The sequence below is a fragment of the Trachemys scripta genome, chromosome 2 (genome assembly GCF_013100865.1).
Source record: "Trachemys scripta elegans isolate TJP31775 chromosome 2, CAS_Tse_1.0, whole genome shotgun sequence".
Classification (NCBI taxonomy): Eukaryota; Metazoa; Chordata; order Testudines; family Emydidae; genus Trachemys; species Trachemys scripta.
Window position 1 is genome coordinate 171,056,331 of NC_048299.1, and position 20,291 is coordinate 171,076,621.

At 39.2% G+C, this 20,291-nt stretch overlaps 1 protein-coding gene across 1 annotated transcript in view; it reads right to left on the reverse strand.

The window, feature by feature from the left end:
- Positions 1-20,291, reverse strand: part of OFCC1 (orofacial cleft 1 candidate 1) — a 249,983-nt gene that overhangs the window by 87,741 nt on the left and 141,951 nt on the right. Inside the window, exons 18-20 of the mRNA XM_034759559.1 lie at positions 15,669-15,887; positions 12,789-13,041; positions 8,101-8,264 (exon numbers count right to left, since the gene is read on the reverse strand). Of these exons, the coding sequence (XP_034615450.1) occupies positions 8,101-8,264; positions 12,789-13,041; positions 15,669-15,887 (636 nt within the window). The remainder of the gene's footprint in view (positions 1-8,100; positions 8,265-12,788; positions 13,042-15,668; positions 15,888-20,291) is intronic.

A 20,291-nucleotide genomic window follows, 5' to 3' on the forward strand; every position in this document is an offset into this window, starting at 1 on the left:
TGCTTTTCTTCATCCTGAAACATCAGGAAGTGAACCACTGATTAGGTAACTGGTGGAGGGTGAAGGGTTTGGGTTTTATGAAACAGTGACCCACCTTCTGTGGGAAGAGGGATATGGCCTCCATCTCAGTAGAAGGGAAACCAATCTCCTCAGGGACAGGCTGGCTAGACTAGTCAGGATGGCGTTAATCTCATGTCAAAAAGGGAAGGTAAGAAAAGGGAAGATATGAGCACCCAGCACAAACTCGAGTGTTGAGAACAAAGTTAATCAAGAAACCAAATGGACCTGAGGAGACGAAGTTATTGAATTGTCTATACACCAGTGACAGGAACCTGGGTAACAAACAAGAGGAATTGTTATGATCATTTATGAGCACAAATTCGATCTCATTGGTATTACTGAAGCTGGTGGGATGAGTCACATGACTGGAATGCTAAAATCAATGGTTATAACTAGGGCCCTATCAAATTCTCAGTCCACTTTGGTCAATTTCACGATCATAGGAATTTAAAAATCATAAATTTCATGATTTCAGCTATTTAAATCTGCAATTTCACAGTATTGTAATTGTAGGGGTCCTGACGCAAAAAGGAGTTCGGGGGACAGGGCAGGATCACAAGGTTATTGTAGTTTGAGTTGCGGTACTGCTACCCTTACCTCTGCACCGCTGCAGGCAATGGCACTGCCTTCAGAGCTAGGCAGCTGGAGAGTGGTGGCTGCTGGCCGGAAGCCCAGCTCTGAAGACAGAGCCGCCGTCAGCAGCAGCACAGAAGTAAGGATGGCGTAGTATGGCATTGCCACCCTTACTTCTGCGATGCTGTTGATGAGGCGCTGGCTTCAGAGCTGGGTGCCTGGCCAACAGCCACTGCTCTCTGGCCTCCCAGCTCTGAAGGCAGCGCCGCTGCCTGCAGCAGTGCAGAAATAAGGGTGGAAATACCACAACCCCACTAAAATAACCTTGTGACCTCCCACCCCTGCAACTTCCTTTTGGGTCAGGACCCCCAATTTGACAAATGCTGGTCTCCCCTGTGAAATCTGTGTAGTATAGGGTAAAGGCACTCAAAAGACCAGATTTGGTGGGGGAAGACCAGATTTGATGGTCCGTGATGCATTTTTTGTGGGCGTGAATTTGCTAGGGCCTTGGTTATAACCTCTTTAGGAAGGATCAAGTGGGCGGAAGGGGAAGGGGAGTGGAACTCTGTCAAAAATAGCATAATCAATGTCCATGTCATTGATAACTTAGAAGAAAATGATATTGAAAATGTATGGCTAAATATCCTAACAGATAAAGTACAAGATGGAGTATTAGTTGGTGCAGACCACCAAATCACACTAGAAAAGAGAATGAATGCTTCCTTATGTGTCTATATATAATGTGTAGGAAAAAAAACTGTGTGATCATGGTGGATTTCAATTTGAATGGCATATGCTGGAGGTCTTGTGCTGCCAATGCTAAAACATTCTTGGACTTTCTAAACATTATAGATGACAATTTCTTAACTCAAAAAGTGTTTCAGCCAACATGGGAAAATTCTTTATTAGACCTTGTCTGAACAGGTAAAGAGGAACTGATCACCAAACTAAAAATTAATCATAGATTAAGCACAGGTGATCATAACTTGATCACATTTATAATATACAAGCAGAATAAAGTCCAGACCAGAAATATACATACTTAGTGCTTTAATATGGCCAATTCAAAAAGCTGAAAACAATTATGAGCCAAATCAGCTGGGAGGAAGAATTTACTCAGAAAAATGCGAATGATAATTGGGAATCATTTAAGAACACCTTACTAGATGCACAAAAAGCCACAATCAGGAAAGAAGGCCATACTGATTTAAAAATGACCTGGTTTAGAGGGGAAGTGAAGGCAGCTATAAACGATTTTAAAAATAATATACAAGTGGAAGAAAGAGTAAATTAATAGTAATGAATATAAATCAGAAGTTAGGAATTGTAGAAAATTGATAAGAGAAACAAAATGACACAAGGAGAACTCTATGGACACCAGAGTTGAGGAAAATAAGCAGCAGTTTTAAAAATATATTAGGAACAAAATGAATCCTTACAATGTATTGGTCCATTACTAGATGGAAATGGTCAAATTATCAATAATAATACAGAAAGGGCAGAAGTGTTCAATGAATATTTGTGTTCTGCATTTGGGGGAAAAACAGACGATATAGTCTCACCATACGGAGGATGTTGAACAGAAGCTATTTAAGTTAGATATTTATAAATCAGAGGTTCAGATAACTTGCATCTGAGAGCTTTAAAAGAGCTGCCTAAGGAGCTTGCTGGAATATAAATGTTGATTTTCAATAAATCTTGGAGTATTGGGGAAGTTCCAGAAGACTGGAAGACAGCCAATGTTGTGCCAATTTTTAAAAAAGGGTAAACAGGATGACCTGGGTAACTATAGGACTGTCAGCCGAACATCGATCCCGGGCAAGATAATGGAGCAGCTGATACGGGACTCGATTAATAAAGAATTAAAGGAGGGAAATGTAATTAATGCCAGTCATCATGGGTTTATGGAAAATAGATCATGTCAAACTAACTTGATATCTTTTTTTTTTAATGAGATTACAACTTTGGTTGATAAAAGTAATAGCGTTGACATAATCTACTTAGACTTCTGTAAGGCGTTTGACTTGATACTGCATGACATTTTGATTAAAAAACAAGAACTAATGGCACACATTAAATGGGTTAAAAATTGGCTAATTGATAGGCCTCAAAATGTAATTGTAATGAGAAATCTTCATCGAGTGGGTATGTTTCCAGTGGGATCCCACAGGGATCTATTCTTGGTCTTATGTTATTTAAAATTTTTATTAATGACCTGGAACAAAACATAAAATTATCACTGATAAAGTTTGCAGATAATGCAAAAATTAGGAGTGGTAAATTATGAAAAGGACAGGTGACTTAGTAAACTGCATGCAAGCAAACAATATACATTTTAATACTGCTAAATGCAAATATATCCATCTGGGAACAAAGAACGTAGGCCATACTTACAGGATGGGGGCTCTATCCTGGGAATCCATGACTCTGAAAAAGATTTGGCGTCATGGTGGATAATCAGCTGAACATGAGCTTCGACTGTGACACTGTGGCCAAAAGAGCTAATGCGATACTGGGATGTATAAAAAGGGGAATCTCTAGTGTGAACAGAGAGATTATTTTACCTCTATTTGTGGCCCTTGTATGACTGCAGCTAGAATACTGTGTCCAGTTCTGTTGTCCACAACCCAAAAAGGATATTGATAAATTGGAGAGAGTTCAGAGAAGAGCCATGCGAATGATTAAAGGATTAGAAAACATGCCTTATAATGATGGATTCAAAGAGCTCAATCTATTTATTTTAACAAAGAGAAGGTTAAGGGGTGACTTAATTACAGTCTATAAGTATCAACATGGGGAACAAATATTTAATAATGGGCCCTTCAGTCTAATACAGAAAAGAATAACATGATCCACTACCTGAAATTGAAACCACACAAATTCAGATGGGAAATAAGGTGTAAATGTTTAACAGTGAGAGTAATTAACCACTGGAACAATTTATCAAAGGTCATGGTAGATTCTCCATTACTGACAATTTTAAAATCAAGATTGGATAGTTTTTTCTAAAAGATACGTTCTATAATTATTTTGGGGAAGTCCTAGGGCCTGTGTTATACAGGTCAGACTAGATGATAACAATGATTCCTTCTGGCCTTGGAACCTATGAATCTCCTCTGTACATAGCTATTCTTTGAAAGTCCAGGTCAGAGATTTAGATGATTTGCCACTTCTCTTGCTAAACAAGAGCTAGACCTTGCTATTCACTTCAGCTTGTTTAATGTAACATTCTTTTTCAAAATGATGTGAAATTTAATGCAGTTAAATTACTGTCATTTTGCTGCCATAAACATTTTCTATATGAAGATTTTAAGCACAAGATTATCAGCTATATAATTAACTTTGAATTAATTAGGAATCATTAAGCCTCTCTCTTCTAGTTTCTTTTTCTTTTGCCCGAAAGTGCCCTGCCTTCTCCAATCATAATGCTGTATTTTACTCTCTTTTGTGTGAAAGAAAAATTACTAAAACATTTCTCCCTGATATTTTAACACAGCTTCTGGAAACATGTTAATAGCAAAATCTCTTCCTAATGCTAATTGGGGGGAGTGGGAAAGGGGGGAGAGAAAATCTGAAGAGGTTACCTAAAGAAAAAAGATGAAATGAAGTAATACAATAGAAAACCTCACAAGCTAATTTCTTTTTAAAAAGAAAGCTCATAATATATTAAAGTTACTTTTTCTGACAGGCCACTTTAAATACATACTGGCCAGGATAGTGTAATATCAAGAAAGGGAGGTGAACTACACTTAAGTCAGTAAATACTGAGATCATTGTCACAATATATTTTTAGCACAATTAAAATGAAAGAGTTAAAGCCAGTCAACGTGCTAGTAAACAAAAAGCCCCCCTGAAGGCAATGAAAAGGTGCGCACGCTATGCCACAGACTCCTGTGACAATCAACAAGTTTGTTAGATTATTTAGATTGGGAGCGTTTGGGGGCAGGGACTGTCCTTTTGATTCTGTGTTTGTACAGCGCCTAGCACAATAGGGTTCTGGTCCCTGACTGGAGCTGCTGGGCACTACCACAATACAAATAATAGTAGTAAAAGACGAATGATTTATACGATCTGCTTTCTACCCATGCCTCATGCCCTGACAGCTTGCTTCATGGCTGTTCATCTGATGCTGCTACTCATGGGCTATAAGTGGCAACTGGGACTCCGGTGCTTCTCCTATATGGGAGATTTAATTGTGGTTCTGAATACTGATGGATACACTGGCCTCACACCTTCATGCCCTTAGTTAAACTGTAATTTAAAGGACTCTTTTTAATGGTAACATGAACATGAATGCTAACTGAAACTGACCAATGCAATCAAGTCTATGTTCCAAGGGCCAAATTCTGGCCTTTGAATAGGTTGCACCAACATATTAGAGAGAAGGATTTGTCCCTAAGTGTCTGTATTGGCCCACATTTTAAAAGAACGGTGCAATGAGTGCCCCTGTGAAAATGTACGTTCACCCACTGAGCCGAACAGACCCATATTTGAATGCACAAATAGGCCACTCAGGAACCTACATACACCAAGGAATATTTAAGTCACAATTGCCTTTTTTAAAACAAGAAATGTGAAATTTTGGTGGCTTACTCAGTGTATTCCCTTTTGCAAATGCATGCCATTATATTTATATTCTGTAAACCCAATTAACATATTAGCTCAGATATGTTTTCCTCAGAGGAATTCAAAATGGTCTTAGTTCCATCAAGTTCAATACTTACACTGTTTAAACAATTCTGTTAAAATTCATGTATGTTCTGTGTACCATGATTTTGCCATTGAGGAAATCACTTTGAAGATCATATGCAGCATAAGAAGTTTTATTATCCTTCCTTTGCTTTATTATTGTGTTATGAATAATTTTAAAAATATGTTATCCAAAGAAGCTTTTTTTTTCCCAGTTAAGTTTTCCCCTCCCGTTTATTGGAAAACATTATGGGAAGATTGATCCAGAAGGGAAAGAATCTTTGATGATCTTGCACCTGTTCCCCAGACAATGAAGATGTTCATAATATTCTCATAAAAACCTGCCTTACAAATGTTTTAATTTAAATTAATTTTCCTGAGTAATAAACGACAGCAGCTAAAACTTATGAAGCTATTCAAAACTATTAAGTCAATGATTAAGAAGGCATTAACATCTCAAAAACTAATTAACTAGACTACCAGTACATTGGAGTTGTGTACAGCTTCCAGGAATGTAGAAGCTTTGAAATACTTTGCAGAAATTTAGATTGCCATTTATCTTGTTCTGTCTGCTACAATGGAGTTTCTGGAAAGAGGTAGACAGAGGAATGGCTAGGTCAGACGCAAACAGTATACTGATCATTCTGATTCTTAAAACTGCTAGAATTTCGTGCCTTCATCCACAGCATTTATGTGTATGTGCCATCATCCGATGTATATCACTGAAAATTTTTATTGCTATATAGAGAGAGTTGCTCAGAAACATGGGCAGCAGGTATCATAGGCCAGGGCAGGCTAAGCCTCCCCTAACCCAGGCTGTGTCCCTGCCAATGTTGTGTCCTGAGGCCCCACCCTCCCTCTCTACCTGAAGTAGGATACTGGGGAATTAGCTCCAGTCAGCGGCCCTGAGCTCAGGCCTGCCAGCGGCCCAGGGCAGTGCTGGGGACAACCACTGTGTTGGGCGGGGGGGTGTCGGGCCAGTCGGCCCGACGCTTGGGGGCTGGTGGCTCGGCCTGACGCTGAGGCCAGCCCAGTGTTCAGAGGGGCCGAATGAGGTGGACAGGCTGGGGCTCCTCCAGCCATAGGGGGAAGACTCGGGGTCTAGGAGGGGCAGGCAAGGGCAGGCTAGCCTCTCCAAAGGGGGGTTCACCTGCCTCCCATACTCAGAAACAAAAAAGAAAATCATTCAGCCCAACAAGTAAATCAAAACCTGCTTTGAAGTAGGGCCAGTGGTAAAAGGGGGAAAGTCCCAGCAGCAAGGGAGGGAGAAACTCACTAAGGGACCACAGGAAGCTCCTCTCCCCATGAGTCTCTGGCACACATTGGAGGAGGGGGGTGCTGATTGGCCAGCATTTCCCAGCTCCTAGGATTTAATCTGGCATGGGGGCCATGTGGATCTTCTTTTAGATCCGTTCCAGCCACCCACCCTATCCACCTTAATTAGGAAAGGGAACTCAGCCTGACACATGCTGCAGGTCTATTCGATCACCCATTTAGGGGTTGGGAAGAATTTTTTTCTCCCTTGGGCAAATTGGTGGCGGAGCAGGGAGGTTTTTTGCCTTCCTTGCAGCACCTTCAAACTACAGTGGGTTAAGTAGGAATGTGTTTAGAACCTAATGGAGGTACTGGGTAGAGTGGTTTATTTGTTGCAACTTGCATCTGGTTTCCCATGCTGTTAAGAGAATAAAATGAGCAGTTCCCAGAGGTAAGAGACCTGGGATTTTGGTGATGGGCCTTGGGCTCATGAGATAGACTTGCAGGCCAAGTTCAGAACTTGTGGCCCCCGTGGGATGAGGTCCCCACCCTTCTGCATCCTCTGTCCCCTTGGCAGGTAGGCTGTGGAGAGCCTACTTTGCGTTATGGATTATATGGTAAGAAACCCTGTAACCCTTGCACTAGTTATGGGTTATATGGTAAGGAGTCCTGTAACCTCTGCACTGGAACCACTTAAACGCCTGGTGTAGAAAAGTATGGGTGATGGGCAGGTAGTGCCCCCTCCTCTGCGTTAAAGTTTAATAAAAGTTGCTGCCTGCTTCTTAATTCCATGCATGTGTCTGTCCTCATTTTCCTGCTGTGTCCACATCAATGATGCTTGTATAGATAATGATACCTGCCAGAAAGATGGCAGGAATAGTGGCTGAAGAACAATCATGCTGGAGATGAGTGGAGACCATTTACATTTATAATGCACAAAACCATGGCCAGACTAGCTGGAGCAAGATGATCCAGGCAATGGGCCAGATCCAGGCAATGGGCCAGATGCTGATTTCATGATCTTGTGCTGGCCTGGGGCTGCAATAACCCTAGGCAAAACATAGAGCAGCCAAGGATCAGGGAGAACACTGTGTACTCTACCCTACCCTTTGCTTTCTTGGCTTGCCCCATCCCTGACACACTCCCTTCCTGGAAGTCCAAAGGTAAAATCTTCAAAAGCATCTCAATAGGATTTCGAAAGTCAAGGCAAGTTAGGCTTAACTTAGATGCTTTAGAAAAATTTAACCCAAAATCAAGTAACTGTACATAAGTTAATTAATGTCTCCCTGCTGAGAACGTGATGGGCTTCTAGTTCTCTATCTCATTGTCTTCCTTTGAGAACCCATGCTATGGAAGTTGTGCTGGAGTCAACCCCTGATTGTGACCAGGTGGAACCGCTACACATGATCACATATTATTTATATGCCTGTTCTGACATCACCTAACATCTTATAGGATGAGATACCAGTGAAACATGAAGACTTAAGCACAGAAATGACATTGGTAAAAGTAAGACGGGCTTACCTTAGAAAGTAGAGGGACAATACTGTAGATGAAATAATGAACAAAATTGTGTAAAGCATCATTGTAATCAGTGCGCCAGGAATTCCCGATTGCTCTGTTCTTGAGAAGAGCCAGTAGAGCTTTGCAGCATCAGCAATGGGCTTCTCTGCTCTATAGGTAAGTCGCTGACATGTAAAAAGAAAAATAATCAAAGTAAGGAAATGGAAAACTCAGTGAATCCATTCATATGACTCATTCATATAAAGCCCTACACACAGAAGAATGAACACGTCTTTAACATAAGGATTTTAATTTAATTTTCAGGGTACATAACTCGAAATCTCTTATGTAGAATTAGAAAAGAATTACCAGTACATGGTTGGCTAACTTGTATTCTCTATTTCTTTGCTTGTTTTAATGCAGCCAAAATCTAGCCTTCGACAGGTAATTCATGGAGCAAAATCCATGCTTTATTTGCAAAGTACCAGATGTGGATTTAATGAACTCATTGCAGGAAAAAAATTAAGATGAGTATGGAGGAGATCCACCGTATTTTCAAGACATAACATGAGTTTAATTTCTGCAATGAATAATATTAAAAAAATTTATGGAGTAACTTTTCAAGAATACTGAATGGGCATAAGACCCTTGTGACAGGGCATGATTCCAAAGAGGTGAGTCTAATATTGACCTATATTACAAGAAAAAACACTGGTCCCTACCAGATACAGCAAGTAGTCTGTATATCATTTTGAGAGTGCACACTTTTGAGACTGGTTTGCCTCCAGTCTCATTTTCAAATCAAGTCATCATTGGTTGCTACTTTTCGAAAACAAAGGTAAATTGTATGAAGTGCCAGACTGAAGTATCAGAATGTGCATATGTCTTGCTAGCTGTCACCTAGCACAGCTTCTCTAAACAATACCATCAGTCAAAGAGGGAGGTAGATTCACAGAGCTTCACTGAGACCCAATGAGGTGGGAAAAACAGAGGAAGCAACTACAATTAGATCAACAGCAGTCGACAGCAGGGGTTTGCAAAGCTTTTTGCCCAAAGGGGTTGACCCTATTCAGTCCAAATAGACAAATTCCTAAGATCCCCTTATGAAGCAATATATGAAATTATGTACATGCATTACTATGTCTGCATGAAATCCCTTAGCGAGAAAATGGAAGCTACCATATTTCCAATAACCAAAAAACAGAATTTGGGAAACCATGACAGTCAGTGTTTAATTGCAGAACTGACACACACGCAATTTATTTTATTCCATGGACCCCTTATTTAGTAATTTCTTTGAGGGAAGATATTCAGAAACAGTGAAACCAAAATCACCCAATAACTGGCTTTCCTGACACTTATATGTCTCCCAAGACTGAAGTACCTGAGAACACCTCATAACTGTATACATTGATAACTGCAGTTACTATTGTTAACAGTTGTTCATGAAAAGCAAAGATATAACAAAAGCTATCTGACTATTACACTGTATTATATTATTAACAGTAATGAAAATTCAACTCGTTTGTATAAAACTAAACCTTGATAAGGACGTGAAGGATCATTCAGCTGACAATAAAAGGTACCAAAATCTTTAGCATAGGGAAGGAGATGCAAATGGGATCATATTTGCATAGATTAAAATTTGTCATTTTATTGGGATTAAGCTGATTTGCGCATTTCAGTGACAATTCACAAAGATGTTTTGTATCAATGTGTTACATTATACTTTTGATAAAACAAGGGGAACATTTCCAAAACCGTTAGTGAATTTTTTGCCTGTTTTTCAACTCTCTCTAATTGTAATGAACATACTAAGGTATTGATGTACTACTGCCATCTGCTGGATAGAATCAGATCTGCTCATCTGTGTATCATAGGCCTTATATTGCTAACAGCTAAAGGAAATCCTCCTTTCCATCAGTTCTTTGATGTGTGATATAGTGACAAAGTCCTAGATGGCCATGTTGAATCATATTATTGCCTGTCAAAAGGACACTTGGAACACCTTCCAATAAAAGGTATGGCATTTACATTTCCTTTACCTTCCAGTAATGTTACTTTGTTACCTTTAGGATGCAAAAGCCTGCTCCCCCTGAGACAAGTGGCCTGCTCTGTGGGTTGACCCCAAGGCTAGTTGGAACCATACTCCCACCTCTCCTCCTTACTGCCTTTGGTGTGTATGTACACCCTGGGGGTTCGCTGCCATTACATCAAGACCTGCATGGGCCATACAAAAAATGGACTCCTTGCACTTTTCCCCTGTTCTCTCCCCCCACCAAATCACGAACTGCATTATCTCAAATCTACTGAATTCTTGAATGGCCTGATCCAAGAAATTCTTACTACTGACCAGTACTTGTTATGGTTTTCAATGGTAGTAGTCATGATAGTAAGCACTATATCTATGCATAGTACTAATATGGCCTGGCCCCTGATCACTATACTATCTGAGCACCTCATAGTTTTTAATATGTTTATTCTCATGATTCCCCTGTGAGGTAAGGAAGAGCTTTTGTCCTCTTCTTACAGATGGGGAATTAAAGCACCAAGTAGCTAAATGACTTGTCCAAGGTCACACAGGAAGCCTGTGGTAGAGCAAGGACTTGAACCCAGTTCTCTGAAGCCCTGGCTAGGGCCCTAACCACTGGAACATCTATCCACACTGCCTGGTAGCATATGATTGCAGAATCAGGGTTTAATTGCACATCTAACATCCTCTCTTAACTGTGGCTTTTTAAAAAATAACTCAAAATCTTATACTGTCAACTATTGTGGAGTTTTCCTTTAATAATAATAAACAAATATATTAGTAAACAAGAAACCCTCATCTCCAAGGCTATCAATTGGTCATCTTTCATAAGCACTAAATCTATTTAGAATATTAAAAGATACTATAACATTAAAGCGACTCAGGTTACATTGCCACAATATAACACTTTGAAAATGCTTGATCTCAGATAAATTGATTGGCAAGTAAATGTGAAATAGTGCCAGAGGGAATACAAATTTATGGGTTCCTCGTGAAGATAATCCTGGTAGATAATATTGCCAAATTTTCAGTATGAAGTACAGCGAGAAATATGCATTCAGAACTTCTCAATTGGAGTCTGATCAATATTATAATGAAAAACTTAATTACATTATCCATATTTCAAGTTTCTCTCTGACCAGCAGCAGGAGCCCTGGTGTTTTGGTTGACATGTATTGTTAACGAATCCAGTCTGGCTAGGACCAAAGCTGCTCCATTGAAGTCAATGGCCAAACTCCCATTGGCTACTAGAGGAGGAATATCGGGCCCTTTTAAGGAAGAAAGGTTGGCTATGGCTATACAAAAAAAGAAAATGCCAAATTAACATTATTATTAATATTACAGACCCTGATTCAAAAGTCTATTCCTATTCAACAAAACACTTAGGTATGTGCTTAACGTTTGCTGACTACCTAACTTCCATTAACTTCCATGGGAAACATGTGCTTAAAGGTTTTGCTGAATTGGGGACACAAAAAGTAACTTGAGCCAGTGGGAATCACAGATGTGCAGCACCTCTGAAAATCAGGCCACTTTTTTCTTTTGGAGGTTAATTTTTAGCATGAAATTTTGAAAATGTGGGCCTATGTCCAGGGGTAGCCTTTCACCATAAGGCTAGCCAACCTCCCCTTGTGTTCAGGTTGTACTAAAAGCATTAGTTTACCTGGCTCCTAAATACATGTGATAGGGGAGGAGAAGAGATTCTCCTTATAAATTTTCCTTAGTACAAGCCTGAGTACAACAAGGCAGACTTAAGCTGTCATTCTAAATTTTCTGTGTACATTCGGTATAGAAAAAGAGCCTTCTCTGAAGTATTGCTAATTCCAAAATTGAGAAAGCATCCCCTTCCTTCCCAGTGAAGAATTGCCACATCAGGGAAATCACAATTAGAACTGAGCTCTGTCCATATTTTATACCATTCACAAAAAGATAGAGATATCTCAGTGTAACTCCAGTACATTGCTACATACTAAAATACAGCTTATTAGCTAAACCATCTCCATGATAGCGCAAATTAAACTTCCCACAAACCAGTATTTTCATAGACAGTACTACAAGGGAAAGAAATATTTAAATAGGATGTTTTCAAGAGGCAGCATCGTCTAGTGGTTAGAAATCTAGGGTGGTAGAAGTCAGGAGACTTAGTTCCCTCCCTCATAGTGGATTTCTGAATAACCTGGGAAAAGAAATTTAAGCCTCAATGCCCCCATCTAAATTGGACTTTTCTAAAACACTTTGAAATCCTCAAAAGAGGCCACCAAAATTATTTTAAATGTTAGACTTTCAAGTGAAAAGGAGAACAGAATACTATTTTCATTAGATTTTAATATCTGTTTCATTGCTTAGAAAAATATGAAATGCTTGTAATTAGGACCACTCATTAACACATCTCATATATCATCTATAGCAATCCTTTCCAAAGCAGATGCAATCATTCCAGCACTAGACTCTTTATTTTATCCATATGTTTGTTAGTACAGTACTCTTAATTTTACTCAGAAACAACAGAGGGTATCCATCAGATGAGAATGCTGTTACTAAAAAAGTAATAACAAAATTATTGCATTTATTTTTAACTTTCATATGCCGTTGCCAGGGGTGGAATTTCACATCATTCACTGAATAAAATAATCTTCTACGCCAAGGACTCATGTCCAAGTTATTTTAAGTGACTTACCCCCAGGAATGCATCCACTACAAACACTGCCAAGGGGTCTAGCACTGTCCAGAGTCCCATAGCCATGATAAACTTTGACAAGAAGGAAGGGAATGAGTCAAACAGTTGCTGACAGCCCCATCTGATCAGAACCATAAGAAGCATCACTGCGTTCAAGGTTAGAGGTCCCACCACAACCATGGCCAACTCTTCTCTGGTAAGCAGCAAAGAATTCTGATAGCAGAGTTCCACAGTGTGAGGGAAGAGCTGGAACCTGGAAATAAGCAAAGCAAAAATGCCTTGGTGAGGTGACCTGTATAGCTGGATATACCATGCTAAACATTAAAAAATAATTAATTTGCATAATAATTGCCCATGTAACTATTAGATCCCCAGAATAATCATGATCCAGTGTGTGATAATAATAGTACCCACTGTTTGAGTATCCTTAGGCTAAATTCCTAACTTGGCCCAAATCCCATACCATATGCAAAGAAAATGGACTATCTGACCACACAGTGTGGTGAAACTACCAAGGAAAGTAATATTTCTCCATATCCCATATCCCCAATTCACTTTTAGGCAAGCTGAGGTGTACAGGTCTTTGGAAATGGTTAGGACAGGCTGAGGGGATGTATTAGCTACTGCAGCCAGCCTTCCTCCCTCCCACACACACTATCAGTCAGATGGACCACTATGAGCACAATCCACAGACCCAACCCTCTCTTAGAAAAACATAAGCAGTCCCCCAAACAGACAGGTATGTGATGTCACAAAACCCACAGCTTCCTGAACCAGTACAGAGGTGCCAACTAAAAGTGTGCCACCATGCTCAATAGTGTTTTGAGAAGCCCGCACTTCTATTAAAGGAAATGAACGGACACAATGTTGCTCACTGCAGAAGACACACCCTGACAATCTCTTATGTATTGTTGATTACGTAAGTGTGCTGAGATTCAAGCCAACATTTTCGAACGAGGGTGCCTAATGTTATGCTCCTGCATCCAAGTTAGGCACATAAAAAAGGAGCTGAGTCCCTGGGGTTACCACTGACTTTGTAGGGATAAGTGGGTCCTCAGCTCTTCTGAAATATAGCCTCTTGTATTCAGGTGCCTAAATATAGCTTATGGGGCCTAACTTTGGGCACCCTGGTTTTAAAATGTTGGCATTAATCTGGGTGGCTGACTGATATAGTTGTGATATTGATTGTATGGGTATGACTGGCCCCTACAACCAGCTGTCAATTTCTGTTTCCTCCTTTGTCTCATTGACCAGGACCTTCAGCTGACGTGTGAGCAGCACTACTGATTACAGGTCTGCTAACTGGCCTCCCTAGGTCACCTTGCATCCAAGCAGCTACTGAAATCTCCCCCATCTTAAGTGAGGAAATGAGGATAGAGACAAAGGGAACCTTGATTTGTAATAGACCTAAGAGACTTCCACCACCACCCCAGCAATACCAAATGTTGGCCAGAACCCTCCTAGGTCCCATGATCAGATTTATTCCAGGAACCGGCCACATTATTGTCTCCTAGCTCATCACACCAGGCCTTCATGGTGCTGTGAGGAAGAAGAAAAACCCTCAATACAGTCTTGCCCTGTAGGAAAATTACTTCCCAACCCCCTAGACAGTTGATCCGGATAGATCCGCAGCAAACATGAAGGCTTCATTTTCCACCCACAGGAACCAATAACATACAGGGAACCTGCATGAGCACTGCTGCTGTCATCTAGTCTATCCCTTGCCAGTGCAGAGTTGTTCCCCCTAAATTTTCTGGAAAGAAACAAATATTGTAATAGGTTTCAGAGTAGCAGCCGTGTTAGTCTGTATCAGCAAAAAGAACGAGGAGTACTTGTGGCACCTTAGAGACTAAAACCCACTTCATCGGATGCATTTTTCACTGCATGCATCTGATGAAGTGGGTTTTAGCCCACAAAAGCTTATGCTCAAATAAGCTTAGAGTGTTAGTCTCTAAGGTGCCACAAGTACTCCTCGTTCCTTTTGCAAATATTGTAATAGTTCTCCTGGAAATCTCTGAAGAACGTTTTATTTACTGTACTTAAAATTAAACATATCAACTGGGTAATATTTTCACACCCGTGTTTATATTTGTACTTAATTTATCAAAAGCAATGGAAATTCCACCTGGGACAGCCTGAATGTCATTTGGATCCTCTTTAACTGACCTCCCTACATATATACTCATTTCTCTCATAATCCACATTCCGTAACATTATTTTTTAAAATAAATATTTCTCTCTCTGTCTACCTACAGCCTCAGCGGAATCACTTTTACTGAGTTCACGTTTTTCCAAAGGATAGTGGCATAGAAGACTACCTTTGTTAAAGTTAGGTTCAATTATTCAAATTCATTCATTTCGCAGAAGCAGCATTCTTTGCTCTTCTCAGTAAAGGGGCTGTATCAAACTTAGATTACTTGAAAAATATTGTATGCATAAGGTACTTTAAAATACAATCAAATTGTGAATACAATACTTCTCAATTTTTTCTTTTGTGGTTTTTTTAGTCCAAAATGATAAATGTTTCTTACAATAAAATATTGTATATAAAAATATATAGTGGGTGGCAGGGGGATATATATACACACAAGTACACATATAATGTACAATATTTATAAAGCCCCAACAATTTTGTCTTTCCTTTTAGAATCACTTGCACTATTAGGGCATGATCTCATTAGAGATTCACCCAAACTAGACTTCATATCCTCACCCTCCTGAACTTCTTGGAAGTTCAGAGCTGGATTTGGATCCAAACTTTGAAGCACAGGCCTGATCTGCCAATTCTCATCTTAATGTGAAGGGAGTTTCTTGTTTAAAGTCCATGCATTTAGTTGTTGGTACAAATATCTAACAGTAAGGGAAGGAAATGGAACTCACTTTGCAACAGGAACTGAGATGGCTTGAAGAACGAGCCATTGACTACAATAATGCAGATAAAGCCGCACAAACCAGAGTAAAACTACCAGCAGCATAATGAACCAGAAGTCCCAAGAACGCCATTGCACCAATCCCAGTTCTGAAAAGACTCCATACACCCCGAAATGGAAATGCTCAATGATCCTTCTGGACACTCTCACTTCAACGGTAGAATGGCAACTGGAAATGCACAGAAGCAAAACAAACCAGAGTCATTCTGGGATGCATAATGAATAACTGTTCATGAAAGGTAGTTACAGTGGAAACCTGCTGTATGGATAAATTTGGGCAACCACACTTTTATCATTACTTTTGACTGATCACTACATCTAGATCCAAAAATAATGTACTTGCCATATTGGATATACATATATACAAAAAACAAAGGGAAACTTTTACTTTATGTTGTACATTCACACTGTGAATTGTGTCTGTTCCTTTCTCTTACACACACAACAGGAAAACATAGGCTCAGAGAGGTCACAGATGGAAAAAATATTTTATGTTATCTGCGCCATCCCCCACAAATGCAAGATATATTCCCTCAGAGAGATAATGGATCCCATATTAAACTGCCACACCAGCTTTAATCAAGCCAGTATTTTGATTTTATTTTTTATTCCTCATAATTTTGCTGCAGAAGCAGGCATTTTAGTAAAAGCAAACAGACTTAAAAACGCTGCAATAGGAGCCAAAATTCATTTCACAGAGAGAGACCTTGGAAAGTTTTTCTTAATTAGTTCATTTCACATAATTAAAGTTCAGATGTAATCTGCATAATGGGATTGATGTTATCCATTCAAAATCATATTACCAGTTTTTTTAACAAAAACAAAAAAATAAATAAAGCAATTTTCTCTAGCCTTTTGCTTTTGCTTTTCTTTTATTCGCTTACTAATTACTCTCCACGAATTAATTATCAATAATTTTCTTTCTGATAAATCGATACCAGAACTGTCATACATATTTATTTCAATTTAATAAGTGAAGTTTAGTGTTTGGGGTAAGAAAGTGCTGGCTGGTGCTTCAGTCTAAAAATTTCAATAATTTAATGGACTAAAAGTCCTTTTGAAACTAGCTGTCATGTGAAAGAGAAGACAGAAAGTAAGTTACACTATATCATACTCTACTAGTCAATGTGGTGTGATCTGCCCTTTAGTTAATTACTATGACTCTTCAAAGGAAAAAAAGAAAGAAATCAGAAGCGTAGATGCAGGCTTGGCATTATGTTTTCAAGAAACTGGAAAATCTCAGCTGATTCAAAACTGAAAAGACAGTCGCTTCTTTGACCTTTTGAAACTTCTAACTGCTATGCTTAACTCCATTGATTTAAATGACTAAGCAGCTCAGATGCACAGCTCCAGAACCAAGTATGAGGTCATTATGCTCTTACCATCAATTGTATTGATGTAGTCCTTCAAAAGTTCAAAAACATAAAGATCTTTTTGTGGAATAAAATATGCTGGGCTTTTTTTAAGTCTATCATATGACTGGAGAACAAGTAACAGCAATAGTTGCACTGTGCACTTTTATCTTCTCTTTAAAGTTTTTTACTGCTATTTTATTTTACGTGCCCTCTTCTCCATATGGACTACAATTACAATTAGAAATGGGAAAAACCTCAAAAGATTTTGAATTTGGTTTTGATTTGAATAGGCACCTAAACTGTAGATATTCTTCCACACCTACCCAGGCATCCTGAGTCTGCAAAGTATAGCTAATAATCTTATGAAAACAGATTTTCTCATGATATTTTGGTTCCTCCTTTTTCTGATCAGGCAGGAAATACTTCAATTGCAATTCTGTCATGGTAAGCCTGTTTGGAAACAGAAGTATAAAATAATGGCCAACATTTCTAAAAGGTTCAGCTCAGATTTGGTTCCAGAAATGGGCTGAGGCTTGAGGATTGGGAGGATTTTCTATATTTTTTGCACTGGTGGATCACCCATCCCTAAATAAAATCCAAATCAAACCTTGAGAAGCAATAGTCATATTTTACAGGAGAGTTTCCTCTTCCTGAAAATTAATTCCTTAAATGGACATGGCCTTCATCTCTCAGTTGCATAACCCTTCTCTTGCTCACCTTTAAAATAATATTTTTAATTGTTTCAGCATTGTACAGTTTCATTAGCGCCATCTCAGCTTTCTTCTATTCTCTTGCTTGGTTATATAGGAATGGCATGACCATCCAAAGACAAAAAGTGGCCTCTGACACTGCCCATGTTATATGTACCACAGAAATCGATTTATGGGTTATAAGGAAAGCTATAATGTGCACACATCACTAAAAATTTACAGAGAGGCAAAGGGTAGCTGTTAGGGTCATACATGCAATTCCTACATGGCTGGTAGTTTGACCTACCAGGGCTTCTGAAGGTTTTGGCCATTTAGTAAGCACAAGTGCAGACCACTCTCAAAATTTGCACAACATTCTATGCTACAGATCTGTATTTACCACACCACTAATTGGAGTCAAATTATGAACCCCTACCTCATATGCTGACCACTTACTCACACAGATAGCTTACAGACCTATTCATGTGAATAAGTGCTCATCAGTATAAATAATGGATTCACAATCTAGCTCTCAGTGAGAAAGAAAGAAAGAAAGAAAGAAAGAAAGAAAGAAAGAAAGAAAGAAAGAAAGAAAGAAAGAAAGAAAGAAAGAAAGAAGTCACAATTATGTCAGTTAGATCAGACACATGATTGACTTTGAAATTATATAAAAAAACCCATTATATTTTATGTGCTCTAAAATCTGAAGGCTATATTATACCACACTTACTTACTTTATGCAGCACTTTACAACTTGAGTAGCCCCATTGAAATTGAGGAATAAGGTATTCTTTAAGGAGGGCAAGGGTGCAGAATCTGTCCCATGGTTTTTATAGATAGATAGATAGATAGATACAATTTACTGCATATGAAGAATGATATATTGACAGCTAAATTCAAAGTAATTTTCTGATCTTCCATTGAATAATCAGAAGCATTTCAAGCTTTCAGTTCTGCGCTACCAATGTCACAAATCCATGTCCTGGAAGGATCACCTCTAGGGGGAAATATGCAATCTTCATGTCCATGCTGTTCTTAACCTCTTTGCTGAGCGATACAGTTAGTGCCAGAAGCAGGTGTGTATTTTCCACTAAAAAGTGAATTGAGACCACCAGTTCATGTCAAATAAACCACCAAAGAGTCATCAAATAGTAATGACCACGTTAGGTCATTTTATCAAGTTAGGCTATATTTGAACCAGCCAGTCTAGAGATGCAATGTTCCATACTCTCTTTATAAAATGCCTCAAGGCTGTTAACCCCCATACCATTACTTTGTAAAGATGTATGATTCAAAAAAATCAAACTGCCAGTGTTCTTTGGTTTAATTTTTATTTTAAGGAAACAAGACTTGGCTCTTATTCTGTGAAACACAAAAATTTCTATATGGTTTCCTAAAACTTATCAAAAGAATTTAGGCTTAGTTAATTCACAATGACCATTGTCAAAGACTTACCCAACATGGACATCAGAAGACACTGAAACTTATGAGGATTGAAAAGAGTGGTCCATTCAGGGTTAGCAAAGAAATTTCATGCCAGATAGTCTCCATAATGAAAATATCAGAAGAAAGGATTAAGGTGTCACAAAGCCTACAGGAAATCAATTCCTGAACGAAGAGTAGCTGACTCAAACTCAACCTAAGCAAGACCAAAGTGATGCTGGTAGGCGATGGGAAATGCTTTGAAGAACTAGTCAAGACACTTATGTCTACCTCTCCTAGGGTGACCAGATGTCCCGATTTTATAGGGACAGTCCCGATATTTGGGGCTTTTTCTTACATGGGTGCCTATTACCCCCCACCCTCTGTCCCGATTTTTCACACTTGCTATCTGGTCACCCTAACCTCTCCATCCCCTTCATTAAAGGCATCTAGTGTCACAGTGATTCCTACTTCTACAGTGACCCATGAATTCATTACCTCCAAACTGAATAACTGTAATTCACTAAGGCTGAATGTACAAAGACTCCAGCTGGGACAAATGCCTGACTCCTCTAGGATTTAGACCACTGTGAGTATATCCACCCTGTTCTCTGGTCCCTCCACTGGTTCTCAGTTCACTTCAATTACCATTTTTAGTCCTGGGTCCTAATGCTCAAAGCAATTAATGGCTCAATTCTCAGCTACATTAGGGACCACATCCCCACCCAGGAATCAACAAGACAGATACATTCCTTTAGGATGATGAAGATCACAGAACCCAAAATGAAGCACATGAGCACTGGGAACAAGGCATTCTCAGCTGAGGGATCCAGCTGTGCACAAACTTCCAGAGGAGTTCAGATGAATCCAGATTCAGAGCAACTTTAGGAAACACTAAAAAAATCTCTCTCTTTGATAATTTTTCCCCACTATAACCAGAATGACTTTGACGAGGGGATGGATTGCAGCATGGGTTTACCTAGGTAAATCATGCCACAGTACCCTGATTTCCTTCTTGGAGAAAATAACTGATTTTTTTTTTTTAGAAAAGGAAATTCAATAGATCCTAATATACCTGGCCTTTAGTAAAACATTTGACATGGTACC